Genomic DNA, 16,985 nt, shown 5'->3' on the forward strand with positions numbered 1-16,985 from the left:
AGCCAGCCGCAGTCTGCAGCGCGTTGATGGCTTGGTGCCACGCAGACTCTCGGCGTGCGTGGAGCTGTTAGACAGCCAAAGAAAGTCGACAACACGGCAGATCGAGTTCTTCCCTTTATTCAACGTCAAATTTGCGTGAGGAGATAGGCCCTGTCTGGCTTGATTCGCTTCACGCCGACCGCACAGCGTCCAGCAGCGGCAGGTCCAGCGACAATGCATGCCAATCGGCTCAGCTGCATGTGCTGCGGGAGCCGGGAAGTGGCCCTGTCTGCCTTTTGTCAAAGCTCAGCTACCAGTGCGGGCCAACCGTACCTGTGGGACTGCTCAAAGCAGCGACCAGCATTAGCTCGAGACATGCCCCAACAGCTCTGCAACGCAGTGGAATACGAGAGCCGCTCGCGGAACTGCCTGATGGCTTGTTGACACGGACTGTGATGTCATTTGTACACTCCAAATCGATTGGTGGATATCCGGCAGCCGCGGATTCAGCGAGCGAATCCGCGCTGCAGCTCAGTGGTGGCAGCTGGGTACACCGAGACGAGCCCCCTCCAGCGGTAAGCAAACAAGTGCTCGTCTCGCGGCTTGCTTCAGAATGCGTTTGGGATGATTCAGCGTCTGTCGAACTGAATTTGGAGTCTGAAGAGAAAAAGTACAGGAGACAGAAAACCCCAACCAAGCATTTGCGTAGGTCCATTCTTTGCCGATTTTTGCATTCTTTCCGTTGCCCTCGTTTCCCTGCCTGTCCTTCGCGAGCCCAGCAGTATATCTTTGTCGTAAGCACAATGGGCCGAGTGAGGCATGCATGCGAGCCATGCCCCTGTTCACAGAGAGATGAGAGCTGTTGCAGGCGAAGATGGGCGATTCGGCGTTGGAACGGCACTTTGAGAGAGCTTTGTGTCAGTGAGGAAAGCAGTGAATGGATGACGAGCGGAGTGGCAATTCTCTTGACTTACGCAGCGTCGATTTCGCCGATCATGGCTGGCTCCAGCAGCATATTCGGAGCGGGAGCTGGGCGCTTTGGATTCAGATAGACGCTTGCACCTACGATGATGCGAGATTGCTCCTGATGATGCCCCTCCGAGTCTCCATACGCAACCAAGCTCGTGCCGAAAACGATCTGGACAAGCTTCCCATCGTGCGATGTGTCCTCACTGTGCAAACAGAGGGCACTTGCGGGATTGAACAAGCTCGACCGGACTGAGAATGGCCTTCCGAGGTATAACACAGGGTGCGTCCATACGAAGTGGCATTTCTGGGTCAGGAGACACAGGTGGATGTTTCCAGCCATCACCATAAGCTCGTAGAGGCGCTCGATGCATTGTTCGACCTCTTTCTTTGTTTTTTCATCCTTTCGCAAGCGTTTGGGCCACGGCCCGTATAGGAACTCTTCGCTCAGATCTCTGTAGAGACGTTGGATCCTGTCTGGTGCAATTCTCTTTGGGCAGATCGGAACGCGTTCGTGTATCGCCTGTGCTGTTGTTCGTTTACTGGGATCTGGGAAGACGCTGCGAATGGTTTGGGTGCGCCATATGCTCGCTCCCTTGGGATCATCTACGCTGAGGTTAGAGGAATGTTGTAGTGTGACTGGGCACTTACCAGACTGCATATCCTCAAACATTCGCGTAGCCTTCACCGCGAATGACTCTGGTGCATCCAATCTTGCTGGATCCTGGAAGTGGAAAAAAGGTTTCGCCAGGATCTGGCTCCGGATGAATTCGGAAAGAATGGCTGTCGTCACAATGTCCACTGGATCAAACTGCAAAGCAGATGTCACTTCCTGGAAACCGCTGACACGGTGGACCATCTCATTTAGTGCCTGGAATGAGAATCGCTTCTTGGCAGTTGAGATAGCGCGTGGATGGAGAGCTTTGGGGCACCAGTCTCTAGCCCAGCTCTTGATACTCCTTTGCAAATGGTTGACAGAGAGTTGAATGCTGCTGTCGTCCTCGGGGCCCCATCCGCCATTTCCGCTACTGCTGAACATGAAGTCGCGTAGGTATTCGACCTGTTGCTTCAAGTGATCGTTCTCCAGGGCCATCCTCGTACCATTGTCCAATATCTGCCTGAGAGCATTCGCCTCCTGCGTCTTTTCGTCCACCTTCTTGTTGGCGCTTTCCAACTCGCTTCTCAGGGTGGTCAATTCTTGCGCCTCAGAACCCTGCTGCTGGACGTTGAGAATTTTCCAGATCTTTTTCAAGACGGCCTCAGGTGATTCATGCCTTTTCGATTTCGGGGGACGCCCTAAGAGCAGTGCAGAATTAGCTCTTTGATGTCTAGCGTTTGTTGGCCCATCTGGCCCCGCATCGTCGTCAAATCCGTGCAGTCTCGGTCCATGGGAGATCCAGAAGTCGAAAATTGCCACGCATGACCAATTCGTGCCCTCAGCTGCAACGAGGCTGCACTTACTTTGCGGGCACAACCGAGCAGGGCTTTGCGAATTTCATCGACTTACCTCGAACTTTGCCGCGGGGGTTGACAGGCTTGAGCTTTCGCGCTTTCACCACTCGAACCTCCTTGGATTCACGGAGAGATAGCGACTTGAGTCTGATAGATCGTCGGGGAGTCTTTGGCTGATCCATTTGAGGTTCCAAGGGACGAAGACTTTCGGTAGATACGAGGTAGATGGGGAGCAAGTTGAAGGTTGTCAGTGAATGGGATGGGGTTGAGCGTCGGTCCGCGAGTGGTAGCGAGGAGCTTAACCCTGCAGGCGCGTATTCAAAAGCGGCGGTCCCCCTTGGAGGCCGGGAACTCGCAGCAGCGACGTGAAACTCTTCCTACGCGCCTTGCCGTTGACATGTCCAACCACCCACACCGCATCTTCTCTTCGGTACACGCAGTTCCTGGCTTGACGGAAGGCGATTTAATGTCAAAGATCGTGATAATGAGCGCTCAGTGGGGCCCTCCTCGTGTCTGGATTTACTGAACGAACAAGAGGGTAGTTGGCAATGGTCGTTCGCTGTACGTCTTGGTAACCGTAAAGACCGTGATTGCGAGCTTGTTCTGCGCACACGTGGTCAGCTGCATGATGGTAGGACAAATTGGACGGAAGAGAGCGTTGTGTTGTGGCCAGATCCATGTGATGAACCAAATGCCGGGCGGTCCTCGGGCGGGTACGTGCATGACCCCGCAGGCATCTGAGATAACATGAAAAAGTAGGTATCACGAAGTTGAACAGGCATCGCGTCCTGTCACCACTGGCTTTTTTCTCGGCCAGCAATTTGAATCCTTTTTCCTCTTTGCCAGTGATCCAACCTCCTGCTCGACCTCAGTCCGCTCACGTTGTTACTTGCAAATCTCGACCTGTCTTCCCGCATCGAGAACCAGCGGTCCGGCCGCCATGGAGCGCGCCTCGGCCACTCTTGTCCAAGTGGACAGCCATGGCTCTGCGGCGCCATCGGCTCAGAAGATCATTGTCGGACTGGATTTTGGCACCACATTCTCTGGTGAGCTATGCCGTTGCGGATTTCCCATATGCGACAACCCAAACTCAAAGCTCATACTGACACGGCGTAGGTATGTGCTGGGTCACGTCGAACGGGCAGGCCAACGACATTGAAGTCAAGAAAAGCTGGCCTGGGCGGGCCGAAAGTGTATCAAAGGTCCCGTCACGCATAGCCTACGCGTCGGAAAATCCCACTCTGAACGCGAACCTATTTGGATTCCAGATCAGGCCTTCCCACAAGCAAGTAGCCTGGTTCAAGCTGCGCCTCGACGATGAAGCAGCCCCGACCGAGTACGACGACCCAAATCTGAGACATTTTACAGACCCAGGACAAGATCACCTCCCCGCAAGGTTGACTGCAAAGATTGTCACCAAAGACTTTCTCAAAGAGCTCCACGCCCTTCTCATGATAGATCTTCGCACGTCGATCGCTCCCAAACTGTTGAGCAAAACTTCAATCGAGGTCTGGCTCACAGTGCCGGCGTCCTGGAGCGACCCCGCCAAGATGAAGACTCGCGAGGCTGCGATTGAAGCAGGCTTTGGCAAGCATGAAAAGGACTCGGTCAAGGTGATTTCGGAGCCCGAGGCTGCTGGAATCTTTGCGCTCTGTCCAGAAGTCAACCAGAACGCAGAACTCGTTGCGGCTGGCGAGACGTTCATCGTTTGCGATTGTGGCGGCGGCACCGTCGACCTGACGGTGTATACATTGAAATCTGCACCCCCAAATCCGGAATTCCTAGAAATCTGCAAGGGCAAGGCGGGCAAGTGCGGTGCCACAATGATTGATCGAGCGTTCTGTTACTGGATGGAGAGGACCTTTGGAGAGGCCTACACTAAGCTTCCGCAGGCGCAACGCGGTCCCGGTTCTCACTTCATGCGCGAATTCGAGGATTGCAAGACGACCTTCAGCAGCCGAAACATCCCGAACTTTAAGCATGAATACTTTGAGATTAGCCCCATCAAGATGGATGTGCCAAGGTCGTCCAAGTATGATAGAGAGAGTGAATCTGTCAATCTGTCTTTGTAAGTCATGACCATTTCCAGGAGCCTGGGAAATGCCTCTGACAAAAGATCCTAGGAAAACGTTGAAGCGTTTTTTTGATCAAGTCATTTCGCACGTCATACAGTTGCTCGAAGAACAAATCGAAGAGGCCAGGATGGCGCTGGGAGGGAAACATGTCGACCGCGTAATTCTTGTCGGCGGCCTGGGCAATAATCTCTACCTCAGAGACAGGCTGACGGAATGGTGCAGGCAGCAGACGCCAGTCCTCGGCCTCATATCTCCTCCATATGGCGAATCTCAAAGCTGCATCATGAAGGGGGCCGCAATTCGCGGTCTTTTGGGATTGAAGCCGACCTACCGCGTCTCTCGGCGTCACTATGGCTTCGGCGTCAGCCTTCATTTTCGCGAAGGCATTGATTCTCCGGAAGACGCTTGGTTAGATGACGATGGGGAGAAGATGTGCTTCGGTCGCATTGTCTGGCTCGTCCGCAAGGCGAGTTGAGCCATGACATCCAAAAGTTCCCAGACTAATGGTGTAACAGGGCCAATTCGTCGAAAACGATTTCCACATGGAGGTCAAGGTCCGCAAGTACTTCACGCACAGCACGCGCAGGCGAGACGTAGTAGAGCTCTGGTCTTGCGACGGGGACCATGCACCAGACTACGAAAGCGATGACAGCCTATTCAAAGTGGCTTCAATCAGTTACGACTTCTATAAGAGCGACTTCAAGGGCATCAAGCGTACTTACAGCAACACGTTGAAGAGAAATTGCCAGATCCTCAATTACTTCGTCCGCGCCAACATGGGCGCCGATGAGGGAGTCTTGACTGTCGAGGTCGCGGGCGCAAGGCTATTCGGGTCGGCGAATATTACATTCCACGAAATGGACTGATATGCAGTGTTTTTTGCCACCTCAATTTTATCACTCGTGGACGGAAACCCCTTGGCACTTGGGCTCGACAGCACTCGGGACATGGAAAGCCATGGTGTCGTGCTGGCTCAGCGCTTGAGGACTGGAATTGGTTCTGGAGGACGCTACTTTCTCGTTCATACCTCGATACCCAGGAATGCTGTTTTGTCTTGATCTAGCGTTCGACGGCCTTCCGTTGAGTCTTGGTCGCTTGATACACATCTTAGCTGTTTTGAGAACCTACGACATGCAGGTGTCTTCATGTTCCGAAAACTCGGTCTTTTCCAACCCTCTTGTGTTGTCATATCTTCTCTCTGACAAGGCGATTGCAGCCGTGGACCTGAAGGACTCACGGACCACGGCTGGTGAATGCTCGCCGGTGCCCGATTGACTGAGGTTGCCCAACACAACCCATGAGAGGTGTTGTACACTCAAATATGAGCTTTGAAGAGCATTCTGGCTGCCTTGAAAAAAGACAGAGCGGTATTTCAAATCAAGGCGCAGGGGACGGAATGTTGGCAGAATGAGCGCGCAAGCCGAGCTCACCAAGAGGCAGTCCGGTAGTGCTCCGAATCCACCGCATTTGAGCCTCCCGCGATGCGCCTTTTGGAGATGAGATCAATTGATGGCATGACGCAATTGATGAGGTGGCCAACTGAATTTTGATGCTTGAATGTCGAGGCGTTCCCAGGTATCAGACGTTGTGAGGTCCTAGGGTGCCGTGGGTGCCTGAGGTGGTAAGAGAGCGGCCCCTCAGCGCTATGCCCAATCCGGTATCCCGCCTGAGGCAACGAACTCGTGGACGAAACTCATCACCTTGATGGATTCAACACCATGACGCCATCATACAACAACCAACAGCACTGATTGAGCTTACCTGACGCTGCAAGCTACGGCACCTTTGCCTCTCATGCCACAAATTGGAGGGCGCCGGCAAGTTACAACACTACCGATGTACATCTGATCTCCCTTCCTCTTCTGCAACCGCATGACGGCGCTGGCCAGATGAGCCGCACAGCTCCCTCCTCCCTCGCCTGTCGCTCGCGACATTTTCCAACGCTGCACCATTCAAAGGCATCATTTCGAGGTGACAGATGATACCGTCAGCTTTGCAATTCGTCTGTCTTTGATCAACACCAAGAAGTAGGCACCGCCACCGATGCCGGAAACGCCACCACGACACTCGACAACATCGGCTGCTTCTCTGTCGAGTCGCTCGACAATGCCGCAGAACAACGTCAGAGTATGGTCAAGTTCTCCCTGTGGCCTTGCACCTGTGCTGACCAGCAACGCTGTGTAGTTCCTCTTCCATCGACCTCTTCCTCATAGCACCGCTCAATGGCAGCGCCGAGATGCGATAACAACGCCGTACGGGCAGGGCGGAGTCCGTCGTTGACAAACACCGAGGGCAAAGAACCACCGCCGTAGCCGCCGCCGGCCCCAACGCTCAGCTTCCTCGACGCATCCTACCATCACTCTCTCAAGCCGCCCACCGGCGCCAGACACGGTACAATGCTTTGGTCGAGGACAGGACGTCAATGGCGACATGTCAGAGCAGGATGGATACACGCGCGACTGCGACACCACGCTTGCCGGCCGCGCCAACATCTTTTCCTCCCCTCCCCCGACTGCCACTGTCACCCAGCGCCCATCTTCGCGGCATGGCGCATGCCACAACATCGGAGTAGGATAGACGTACCTCCGCTCCGCCACATCGCATTCGCCCCTTCCCAGGCATCTCTCTCTTGCCCGCCCGTTAGCGAACAGTGCTGCTCAAAAACACCGTCGCGAAGCGCCCCGACAAAATGTGCTCAACAACCACCTGCATCTTTCTCGTACCTCAGGCTTGTCGGCGTGTTCTCGTAAGCCCCCAGCAGTGCGGCGCTGATGTCCAACAACATCCCGGTCATTGCACGGGCTTGAGCGCCCCCAGGGCAACGTCATGCCCTCGAGGCGGGCCGTACCGAGCGCGAGCGTCGCGTGTCGATCTTTCTGCATGGATGAGGCGTTCGCTTCGTCGAGCAGCTGAGGAAAGTGTTCGGCAACGCTGCGGAACTCGCCACGACGGCGCTGCATAGCGCCGCTCGCCCTGCGCCGCGCCGTATCATCGAGGTCCACCGCCGCCGCGAATGTGAGGGTGGTGGATTGAAGTTCCTCTCCGCACAGCACCGCTCCCTCTGTACACCGCGCCGTATCGTCGAAGCCCACCGCCGCGAATATGATGGTCGTATCTTGATCTTTCTGCGCGGATGAGGTGTCAGGGACGACGGCCGCTGAAGACACGGGGGTAGACGGGCTTGGAAACTCTGAGGACCTCGCGACCTGGCTGCTGGGCAACGCTGCGCTCCTGGTAAAAGGCGCCGTATTACCGAGGCTTGCCGCTTCAAGTACGAGTGTCGGTTGTCGATCTTCTGCGAAAACGAGTTGTCAGCGACGTCGACTACTTGAGAGCTGGGGGCAAACGAGTTTGGAACCTTTGTAGACCTCACAACCTGGGCGCTGGACAGCGACGCTCTCCCCATGCGCAGAACCGTGTTGCCTAGGACCGCTACGGCCTGCGCATGTCTTCCTCTCCGATCTCTTTTTACGAGTGCGGCGGCAGCGTCGTAGACCGCTTCAGTAACAGTATCGTAGCCTCTGCAGTCCTCGCAGCAATCCCCCTGGGCCGCACCGCTCTCCCGGTGCGAACCCTTTTGCCGTCAAGGCCTGCCATAGCCAGCACGAGCCTTGCCCTTCGATATCTTTGCGCAAGTGCGGTCGCAGCGCCGCGGAACGCTCCAGGAAACGGCGTGGTAGAGCCTGTAGACCTCGCCACAACGGCGCTGGATAACGCTGCCTTCCCCGTACGCAGAATCGAGACATCGAGGTCCGCCATAGCGAGCGCGCACCTTTCCCGACCTTCCTGTGCAATTGGAGTGTTAGCCTCGTTGACCACTTCGGCTGCGGTGTTGAAAACTCCGCCGCAGCCTTTGCCACGGTATCGCTGGTAGACAGCGCCGCCCTCCTCGTGCGTGGCATCGAGAGCACAGGGTCCGCCATTGCGCGTGCGCGCCTTTCCCAAACTTTCTGTGCCAATGGAGTACCAGCAGTGTTGACCCCTTCTTGAGAGACGGCGTTGTAACCTCCACGGCCCTCACCACATTGCCGCTGGACCTCAACGCTCTTCCCGCACGCAGCACTGACGTATTGAGGCCGTTCGTAGCCAGTGCAAGTTGTATTTGCGATCTACCTGCGTGGATGGGACGTGAGCGACGTTGACCACTTCTCAAGAGACGGCAACGTGACCTCCGCAGCCCTCGCAACCTCAGCGCTGGCCAGTATCGCCCTCCCCGTGCGCAGTATCGTGCTCCTGAGACCCGCCACGCCGAGCACAAGCTCCGTCGTCGATTTCCTGCGCGCATGCGGTGTCAGCGTCGTCAAACGGCCGCGTAAGAACTCTGAAAGCCACGCCACCGTACCTGCGTAAGAGCGACACAGCGTCAACACGCCGGCCCGCGACGCCGCATCGCTGCTGCATGGCAGCCATGACGCCAGCTGTGTGCGATTTCTTGCTCGTAGGGCACAGCAGCGGCGCAAGTTGCTGCAAGAAAAGCGGCACAGGTTGCAGGCTTCCTGGTCTTTCGCATCCGCGTCGGTGGGTATGGCGTGGCGCGTCGCGGAAGGGTGTGCTTGCGCGGACGACGGGGAGGAGACGTGTCGGTGGTGCTCGCGTGGTTTCGCCTGGAAAATTGTTAGTACGAGAGGACGGTAGCGTCCGCGCAACGACGACGCGGAGCAGCGGAGTTGCAGCGCGCTTTCTGGCCTCGAGTCACTGAACCGACGCGCTTTGTCTACGCGGATATGACGGCGTCAAAGAGCACGGAAAGGAGGAGAAGCCAGATTGATTGAGCAGCACTACCGAGCAAACTTTTGAGGCGAGCTGAGGCTCGATTAGAAGGAATCAGAAAGCAAGCAAAGAAAAGAAGCACGCCTGTCCGTCCCGCCGACCGAATACTCCCTTGCTTCCAAATACACGTTCTCCTTCGTATTCTGTATTCGGTCGGTGTGTTTTTGAGCAAAGCCCTCGCCGTATTGGCTGATGGGCAGGTGTCGGGCAAGCAATTAGGCAAAGAGAAAAAGCAAAAGAGCAAAGAAAAAAAGCAGAGAAGCAATCAGAGGCCCTGGTGCCGAAAGGTCCGGCTGTTTCTGTGGTCTGCTGCTTCGACTGAGGCGAGAGAGTGTCGCCAGAAGGTTCGTCCATCTCTTTCGCATCTCAGCAAAACCCGTCAAGCAAGATTGAGGTCTTTGTACGAAAGGAGGTAAAGACGTTATGGTTGCACTTCCTTTATGCCGTTTGAAATCGAGCTTTGTGTCGCTGAACGACTCAGTTCGAGCGCATCGGGATCGAGGATACCGCGGATGCTTTTCTGTCCTGTGTCTGATTTATCGATGTTCAGAGCTGACTGTCCTCCAAGTAGACCACAGCTTTTGCAATGACTCGATGACGCTCATAGTCTTCGCCATGGCTGTTTCCATGAGCGAGAACAACCGGGCTCAACACAATCTTGACTCTCGCACCGTCCATGGTTGTCTCGCCTTCGTCTTCGTCAATCTTGTGGAGACGGTCAGCCCTCAAGTAAGGCGAGGCGATGAAGAAATCAACACCGATCAGGTCTGCTGGCTCCATCCAGCTGTAATAGACACGCTGAGTTTGCAGGCGCCCGTAAACATTGGCTGCGCGGGTCACCAGCATGCAAAGGTCCTGTTTGCGGTTGTCCTGTTCGTTCTCATACAAATCCTTCATCATGAATGCCGCTGAACTGCGAAGGAAAATGTTGGCCATGGTCGAGTGAAACTCTTCCGCTTCCTTTTCGGACCTCAGAGAGCCAGAGATAGGCTGATCCATGTTTCTGTGGCCTCCATTCTTGAATACGAAACGGCTGAGCTGAGTGCGCCATGCATGGGCCTCAGTGACTCGATCTATTCGATTTCTGGTCAGCACGGCAAATCCGAACGCTGTGGGATTGCATGAGCGGTTTACCTGTGCACATCTTGAGGAAGATGTCGTAGAACTTGCCGTGCAATGACTTCTGGCTGCCGTCGTTCAACCAAAAGAATGGGTTCCGAAACACAAGGTGACGAAGAAACTCTGACAAGAGCGCCGCCAAAACAATGAACGGGTGCTTCATCATCTCAATCTCATCGATGTTGGAAAGCGAGCTGACTCTTCCGACCTTCGCACCAAATTCCCGCTGTGTTTTCTCATCAAGGCGACGGAACTTGCTGGCACATGAAGTTCCCGAATCACCATACGTCTTGGCCCAGCTCCGAATGTCCTTGTAGATTTGCGACAAGTCGTCTCGGATCTTGGAGTCGTCCTCTGGCAACCACTCTGTCTGGGCCTGCTTGAACGTGCTGATCTGGGCCTTGCGAAGGTCCAGCGTTGCAGAGTCCAACTGGCCTTGTACCTTTCGCAGTCGATCGACAAGTTCATTCTGCGATGCCTTGAAGCGAGCGCGTTCGTTGACAATGACTTCCTTGAGAGCATCGACTTCAGTTGAGTTTCGAGTCGAAGCGGCTCTGAGTGTGCGAATCGCCTTGGACTGCTTTTCGTTCAGCATTCTGGCTTCATCCAGCTCGTTCGACATGGCAATCATGGTTTCTTCCATCCGACGCATCCTCCTCGTAGTGCGCTCGAGCTGCGAGCTTGGTGTAGTGTCCGGGTCACTGGCATACCCATCAGTGATTTCGGACAATGCATCATCGCGGACCGAGTGGAAAGGCACGCTACTTCCTCTTGAGCTGTGTGTTTGGCGTGGGCTCTTGAGGAAATCGGAAAGTCTTGAGAACGCGTCCATTTTGGGCGCGCAAACGCTCGAATGTGAGATCGCAATCAGTAGCAGGCCAGGTGTGGTAAGAGTTCCTGTAGACAAAGAGCAAAGGTGGTAGAGGTTTGCTCAGTGGAGCGTCGTGCGCAGGACGTGGGTTTGTTGTTTGTTGCCTGTCGGGGAGGGAAGGTGCTGGCCTTGCGCCTTCCAGCCAGCACTGGGCAGTCCACCCACCCACCCAGACTCTGCGCCCACTCCCTCCGCCCAGCAACTCCTCTCTCCCTCTTCCACCCTCAACCTACCACCTTCACCTCCTCTCAACACCTTTGGCTCTGCTCGGCGGATCAGAGAATTCGCCCTGCGCTCTGCCATCATGGCGCCGTCCCTTCACAAGATCATAGTTGGTCTTGACTATGGCACGACATACACCGGTGAGCTCGCCAGTTTGCGCACTCGAATCCTTCCCAGTTGCACACACTGTGCTCTCAAACGACCAGATCACAGCATGCTGACAGCTCCTGGTAGGCGTCAGCTACGTCACCTCCAATGAAGAGTCAATGGAAAAGATAGAGGTCATCAGTCAATGGCCAGGAACCTCTGACACAGCCTCCAAAGTCCCTACGAGGATTGCATACGCCAGCGAGAACAACAACCTGATGACCGACTCCTGGGGTTTCACCGTTGCGGCCTCGATGGAGTCCTATAGTTGGACCAAGCTTCTTCTTGATCGCACCAGCACGCTCACCGACTTCGACGATCCCTCTCTCAGGAACCTCATGGGATTCGGCATGATGAGACTTCCTGTCGACAAATCCGCCAAAGAAGTCTGCGAAGACTTTCTAACTGGACTTCATCACTACACGGCCATGATTCTTGCCAAGAAATACTCGCCTGAGATCTATGATATCACACCCGTCGAATGCTGGATTACAGTCCCTGCCATCTGGAGTGATGCAGCAAAGAACGCCACTCGGTCAGCAGCCATGATGGCTGGCTTCGGATCTCGACCCAACGATGCGGTCAACATCATCACCGAGCCTGAGGCAGCTGCCCTTGCTGCGCTGAAGCCGCACGTGGACCCACGAAGCATTGACCCTGTCCATCCCGGAGAAAACATCCTTGTCTGCGACTGTGGTGGTGGTACGGTGGACATCACCACATACAAGATCATGGAGGCTTCGCCCCGCTTGCTCTTCAAAGAACTTTGCGTTGGCATCGGAGGAAAGGTTGGATCAACCTACATCGACCGAAACTTCAACAAGTGGCTCAGCGACACTTTCGGCGAGGCCTACACCAGAATTCCCGCCAAGAAACGTGGCCCAGGAAGCGCCTTCATGCGTTCTTTCGAAACAGCGAAGCGTGCGTTCGGCAGTAACCTCGATGGACGGAATGAGATGAAGTTCATCGAAATCGAACATCTCTACATGAAGTGCTCTTGGTCTTCGAGCTTCGACGAGGATGAGAATACCCTCAAATTGACTTCCGCCGACATGCAAAGTTTCTTCGACCCCGTTGTCAGCGATGTTCTTCGTCTCATAACTTCCCAAGCTGATCGCGCAAAGAGCCTCGGCCATCCCGTTGACCGCGTCATTCTTGTCGGAGGTTTTGGAGACTCCGACTACTTGGTCGGACGCATCAGGTCCTGGTGTGAAGCGCAAACAGTACGGGCGAAGCTGACCTGTCCACCCCAATGCCAAGCTGCAATCGTCAGAGGTGCTGCTCTGCGTGGTCTCGAGGGTCTCAAGCCCTCATCCAGGATTTCTCGTCGCCATTATGGTCACCCGGTTGGCCTTCGATTCCGCGACGGCAGAGATCCAGAGCAACACGCCTACCACAATCATTGGCACGACAAGAAATATTGCTCGTCGCGAGTTGATTGGGGCGTTCGCAAGGTGAGTAGCTCTTAGTTCTTGTTGCACATTTCTGTTCACGATGTGACTGACGTCTTGTAGGGACAGGAGATCAATGACGACTTCGAAGTTGAACTCGAAGTAGGCCGCAACTACTACAACACGGACTTGCGCTATGTGAACAAGGCCTTCCATGTCAAGCTTCTCTGCTGCAGCTCCGATGACGCTCCTGAGCAGGAATTCGAGGCTGGGGTTGAGAAGGTCGGCACCATCTCCACGGAGTTTTCTGACCTCGACTTTGCGAGTGCGCCGAAGCGCTTCAAGCAGGGTATTGGCTGGATCCACAGGCTTGAATATGTCATCAAGATCAGATTTTCGGCTGAAGAAGGCGTCTTGGTCTTCTCTACCTGGATCGAAGGACGTCAAGCTGGTCATACCAAGGTCGAATTTCACGACACTTGAGTCTTTCACTCCACTCGTCGACGGCGCCGTAGGATTCAGCCATAGAAAGCTCTTGGAAATTCCCCTCTGCTTTCACATCACAGCCGTTACGACAAGGAATCCGCGCGAGGTCTACCCCCTCGGTGTCGGCTTCGCTCTTCATGTAAATTATCACAATCGGCCCACTATTTCGGCCACTTTCCACTGGAATTCTGCTTTTGCAAGGCACATCCATGGTTTGATACCGGTTTTTGGGTTTTCAGGGATGATGGCCACGTCAGGGTAGCAACTCAGACAGCTTCAATGCAAACCATTTCCCTCTATGGATATGCTGGCCAGTTAGTCCTTGATTGACTTTGTGATAGGACATTTGTCAGTGCTAATGCAGTTGGTTTCTTTGTGCCAGCCATAGGGATGGAAAGACGGCAACCGGAGCAGAGTGAGAAGGCCCAGAACATCCTACGAGGGCACGGTGCTAACACAGTGTTTCCGCCGCGAAAACGCCCTACCGTCGACATGGTCGTAGAGGATGCGCTAATGAGTTCTCTTTGCGACAATGACGAGTTCGGGGGGAGGCTGTGCTCTTCCGCGTGTTGCCCGACTCTCCCGCCAACAGACAGGAAAAATAGCGGCTTCGAGCATTGCAGCACACATCAAGCACCGCAAAGGACTCCGTCATCGTCGACGCCCTTCTCCTTCTTGAGCCTTGTGGAGCCGATAAAAGCAAGCGAACAGCTTCTCTTTCAGAGCGCGTGCTTCCGACACAAGCGGTCGCCTTCCCCGAGACGCGCAAATTTCTGGCAAGCCAAGGTGGACGTCAATCCTCCAGCGCGGTATCGAAGCCACAAACTCTGTCCAGCAGTCTGTCTCCGCCGGCGCCCCTCGATTTCTCATCCTTTCCACAACTGACGGTAGCAATCGGTACGTTCCATCGACGCCTGTGGTCTCCGAAAGAAGCCGGACGTTGACACGATGTGGTCCCAACAAACGGAGATGCACGCCATGCTTCCAGCACAACACGGAAACGAAAAAATCCATCGGACAACCTGCTTCCGGCGTCAGCGTTGCTGGCGCAGCTGTGACGGAAAATTCGCAGCAATTCCACCGTTTGAGCTGGCTTTGTTGCGCAAACATCGTGGAGCATTCGACCCGTTCACAGACGCAATCTATCCCAGCCGTTGTTACTGCGGCAGCACCTGTAGAAGGAGGCTTCGAAGTCCTTCCGCTGTAGGGGCGCAAGCTCTGCTGTGGAAAAAAAAGGGATAGAGAGCGGCTGGGCGCTTGCAGAGCTGAAGGAGGCGTGCACGAAAGGCTCTGGACGGCATGACGGGCGTGCTGTTTCTCAATAGCACTTGTGGCCTTTCGGAGACAGTGGCTCAGCGGATGCTTTTGCTTACCGCCTGGCAGAACGAGCGCCCGTGGTGTTGCAGTCCTCTCCCAGACGCCTACTTCGCCGGCGCTTCGTCTTCTTTGCCGTTCCTTGACGAATTGCGGCAGTCTAGTGCTCTTTCATTTGCCATGAGAGAGCACAGGGTCTGTTTTTAGTTGCTATGTCATGCTCGAAGGTAATGGAATTCAGTGACGATTCTGATTCAGTGACGATTCTGACCTTGATTTGCTAGTGCTACGTATCTGTTCCTTTCCCGGCGCGCAGAAACAACATCCAGCCCACCTCCCGGCCTCCTTCGCGCATTTTGAGGGCACTGATGTCCAATCCCGTCATTAACACGTCCGTCTACAGCATTTCAATGTCGCCGTCCTCATTGCGGTCGTCAACCCAGACAACTGCCTTGCAAATAACGCGTTCCTGGTCGTACTCCTCGCCGTCACTGTCGCCACGCGCAACCACGTACGGACTCAGAACAACCCTGATAGGTTTTCCGTTGCACTTCTCGTCTTCTTCATCGTCAAGCTTGTTGAGCCGATCGGCCTTGAAAAGGGTAGAGCGAACGTCGAATGCTTGACCCACGAGGTTGGCGCTAGGTATCCATTCGTAAGAGATCCTTTGGGTCGCCAAATGACAGCGAATCTGCGCAGCCTCTTCAATGATCTGGAGGAGCTTTTCCTGGTATTTGTCCTTCTCTGGGCATTCGGGCTTGAGGAGCATCTTGGCGTCATTCCAGAATGCTTCACAAATGCTGATGAGAGTTTTTGTCGCAGCATCGGAACAGGTCAATGGCTCCTTGAAGGAAAACTCACTGAATCCAGTTTTGGAGAAAGAAGACCTCAGTAACTGCGTACGAAACGCATGGGCATCAAACGCATTTGCTGCGCACTTTGTAAGCAATTAATGTTGATCAAGCATTCTGACAGGGTGGGCTCACCTTTCAGAAGCAATTTGTACATGTCGTTCAGGCATCTTCCACCATTGGAGAGCTCGCCATTCTGCTGAAGCTGTGATAGCAGGAAGAATGGGTTGTCGAATATATGAAGGCGAACGTGTTCGCAAAGCCGATGTGCCAGAATCAGGAAAGGGTGGCGAAGCCTTTTGAGCGCTTCCGGATTGGAGAAGCCAGGGACATTACAGAGGATCCCATGCAGTTTTGGTGCGTTGGACTCACACAAACAGGAAACGCTGGCCAAGTATGGGCCGCAGAATGTCTTTGCCCAGTAGCGAATCTTTCCGTGAAGTGCCTCGATTTGGTCGCGTACTTTGGTGTCCTCTTCTGCTGCCCAGCCGGATTGAGCCTGCTCGATCGCCTTGAGCTGGAAAGAGCGCAATTCTTGCGTAAGAGTTTCGATCTTGTTCTTCGCCTCTTCGAATTGTGCACTGAGCTGTTCACTTTGAATCGAAAAGTAGGTCACTTCTTTTTTCCAAAGTTCATTGCTCTTCGTCTTTTCGCTTAGCTGAGAGTTCAGCTTCGAATTCTCTCCCAAAGCCCCTTGCAACCGACTCGAATAGCTTGTGACTTGCTTCTTGCAACATCGAAGCTCTGTGTCCAAACGTTTGGATGTGTCGCGTTGTCGTTGGAGTTCGTCCTTGAGTTTTCCTATTTCTTCCTTCGCGGCGTCAACCTCCTTTCGCAAAAAACCATCTCCCTGGACGATCTGAGTCGGCGGAGGAAGATCTTCCTTGAGATTTTCCACATCCTTCTGGTCTTTAGAAGACGCGTCGGTTGCCCAGAACCTCATCTTGGATGTTTTCTCTCCCCGTGAAAAAAGTTGTTCGACGGTTACGGAGAGAAGCCCCAGCCTTCCTGTGGAACAGAAGGAAAGTAAGCAGCGATGGTCGGGTCGATGTCGAAGTTCTGTGCCCATGGTATGTACAGAATCACTCTGTCCCTTGTTGGGTCTCAGAACCATGGTAATGACCTGGCCATGAAGTTAGTGCAACGCAAAAGTGACCAAATTATACCCACAGAAAAGGGGCACCCAGAAGGTTCCTGGTAACGATTTTGAGGCACGTTTCTAGAACAAGGAACATTAACGAGTCGAATCACGGTTCGATGGCGGAACCTTTTGTCCATGGTTATGGTCTTTAAAAGTCTCCATGTGACGACTAACACCTTGTTTCCGCAGGATTCGACGACG

General features: G+C 54.3%; 5 protein-coding genes across 5 annotated transcripts; 2 read left to right on the forward strand and 3 right to left on the reverse strand.

Moving 5' to 3' along the window:
- Positions 1–462: 462 nt before the first annotated feature.
- J3D65DRAFT_620394 (uncharacterized protein) lies at positions 463–2,240 on the reverse strand. The gene is made up of 2 exons (XM_066799866.1): positions 1,597–2,240; positions 463–1,551 (listed from the first exon to the last, which is right to left on the reverse strand). Exons 1-2 carry the CDS (start codon positions 2,036–2,038, stop codon positions 950–952), a joined length of 1,044 nt encoding a protein of 347 aa, XP_066657245.1. The 5' UTR covers positions 2,039–2,240; the 3' UTR covers positions 463–949.
- Positions 2,241–3,132: 892 nt separating this feature from the next.
- J3D65DRAFT_620398 (hsp70-like protein) lies at positions 3,133–5,635 on the forward strand. Its single transcript, XM_066799867.1, has 4 exons — positions 3,133–3,443; positions 3,514–4,465; positions 4,521–4,938; positions 4,988–5,635. The coding sequence occupies exons 1-4, from the start codon at positions 3,338–3,340 to the stop codon at positions 5,336–5,338; spliced, it is 1,827 nt and encodes a 608-aa protein (XP_066657246.1). The 5' UTR covers positions 3,133–3,337; the 3' UTR covers positions 5,339–5,635.
- Positions 5,636–9,554: 3,919 nt separating this feature from the next.
- Positions 9,555–11,193, reverse strand: J3D65DRAFT_657500 (uncharacterized protein; the record flags this gene model as incomplete). The annotated part of the gene is made up of 2 exons (XM_066802519.1): positions 9,555–10,351; positions 10,377–11,193. The coding sequence occupies 2 exons, from the start codon at positions 11,191–11,193 to the stop codon at positions 9,789–9,791; spliced, it is 1,380 nt and encodes a 459-aa protein (XP_066657247.1). The 3' UTR covers positions 9,555–9,788.
- Positions 11,194–11,819: 626 nt separating this feature from the next.
- Positions 11,820–13,475, forward strand: J3D65DRAFT_601984 (hsp70-like protein; the record flags this gene model as incomplete). Its single annotated transcript, XM_066798075.1, has 2 exons — positions 11,820–13,055; positions 13,116–13,475. 2 exons carry the CDS (start codon positions 11,820–11,822, stop codon positions 13,473–13,475), a joined length of 1,596 nt encoding a protein of 531 aa, XP_066657248.1.
- Positions 13,476–15,189: 1,714 nt separating this feature from the next.
- J3D65DRAFT_676059 (uncharacterized protein) lies at positions 15,190–16,586 on the reverse strand (the record flags this gene model as incomplete). The annotated part of the gene is made up of 2 exons (XM_066803597.1): positions 15,190–15,722; positions 15,779–16,586. 2 exons carry the CDS (start codon positions 16,584–16,586, stop codon positions 15,190–15,192), a joined length of 1,341 nt encoding a protein of 446 aa, XP_066657249.1.
- Positions 16,587–16,985: the final 399 nt, after the last annotated feature.

Source organism: Phyllosticta citribraziliensis, assembly GCF_038025025.1.
Source record: "Phyllosticta citribraziliensis strain CPC 17464 chromosome Unknown J3D65scaffold_4, whole genome shotgun sequence".
Classification (NCBI taxonomy): domain Eukaryota; kingdom Fungi; phylum Ascomycota; class Dothideomycetes; order Botryosphaeriales; family Phyllostictaceae; genus Phyllosticta; species Phyllosticta citribraziliensis.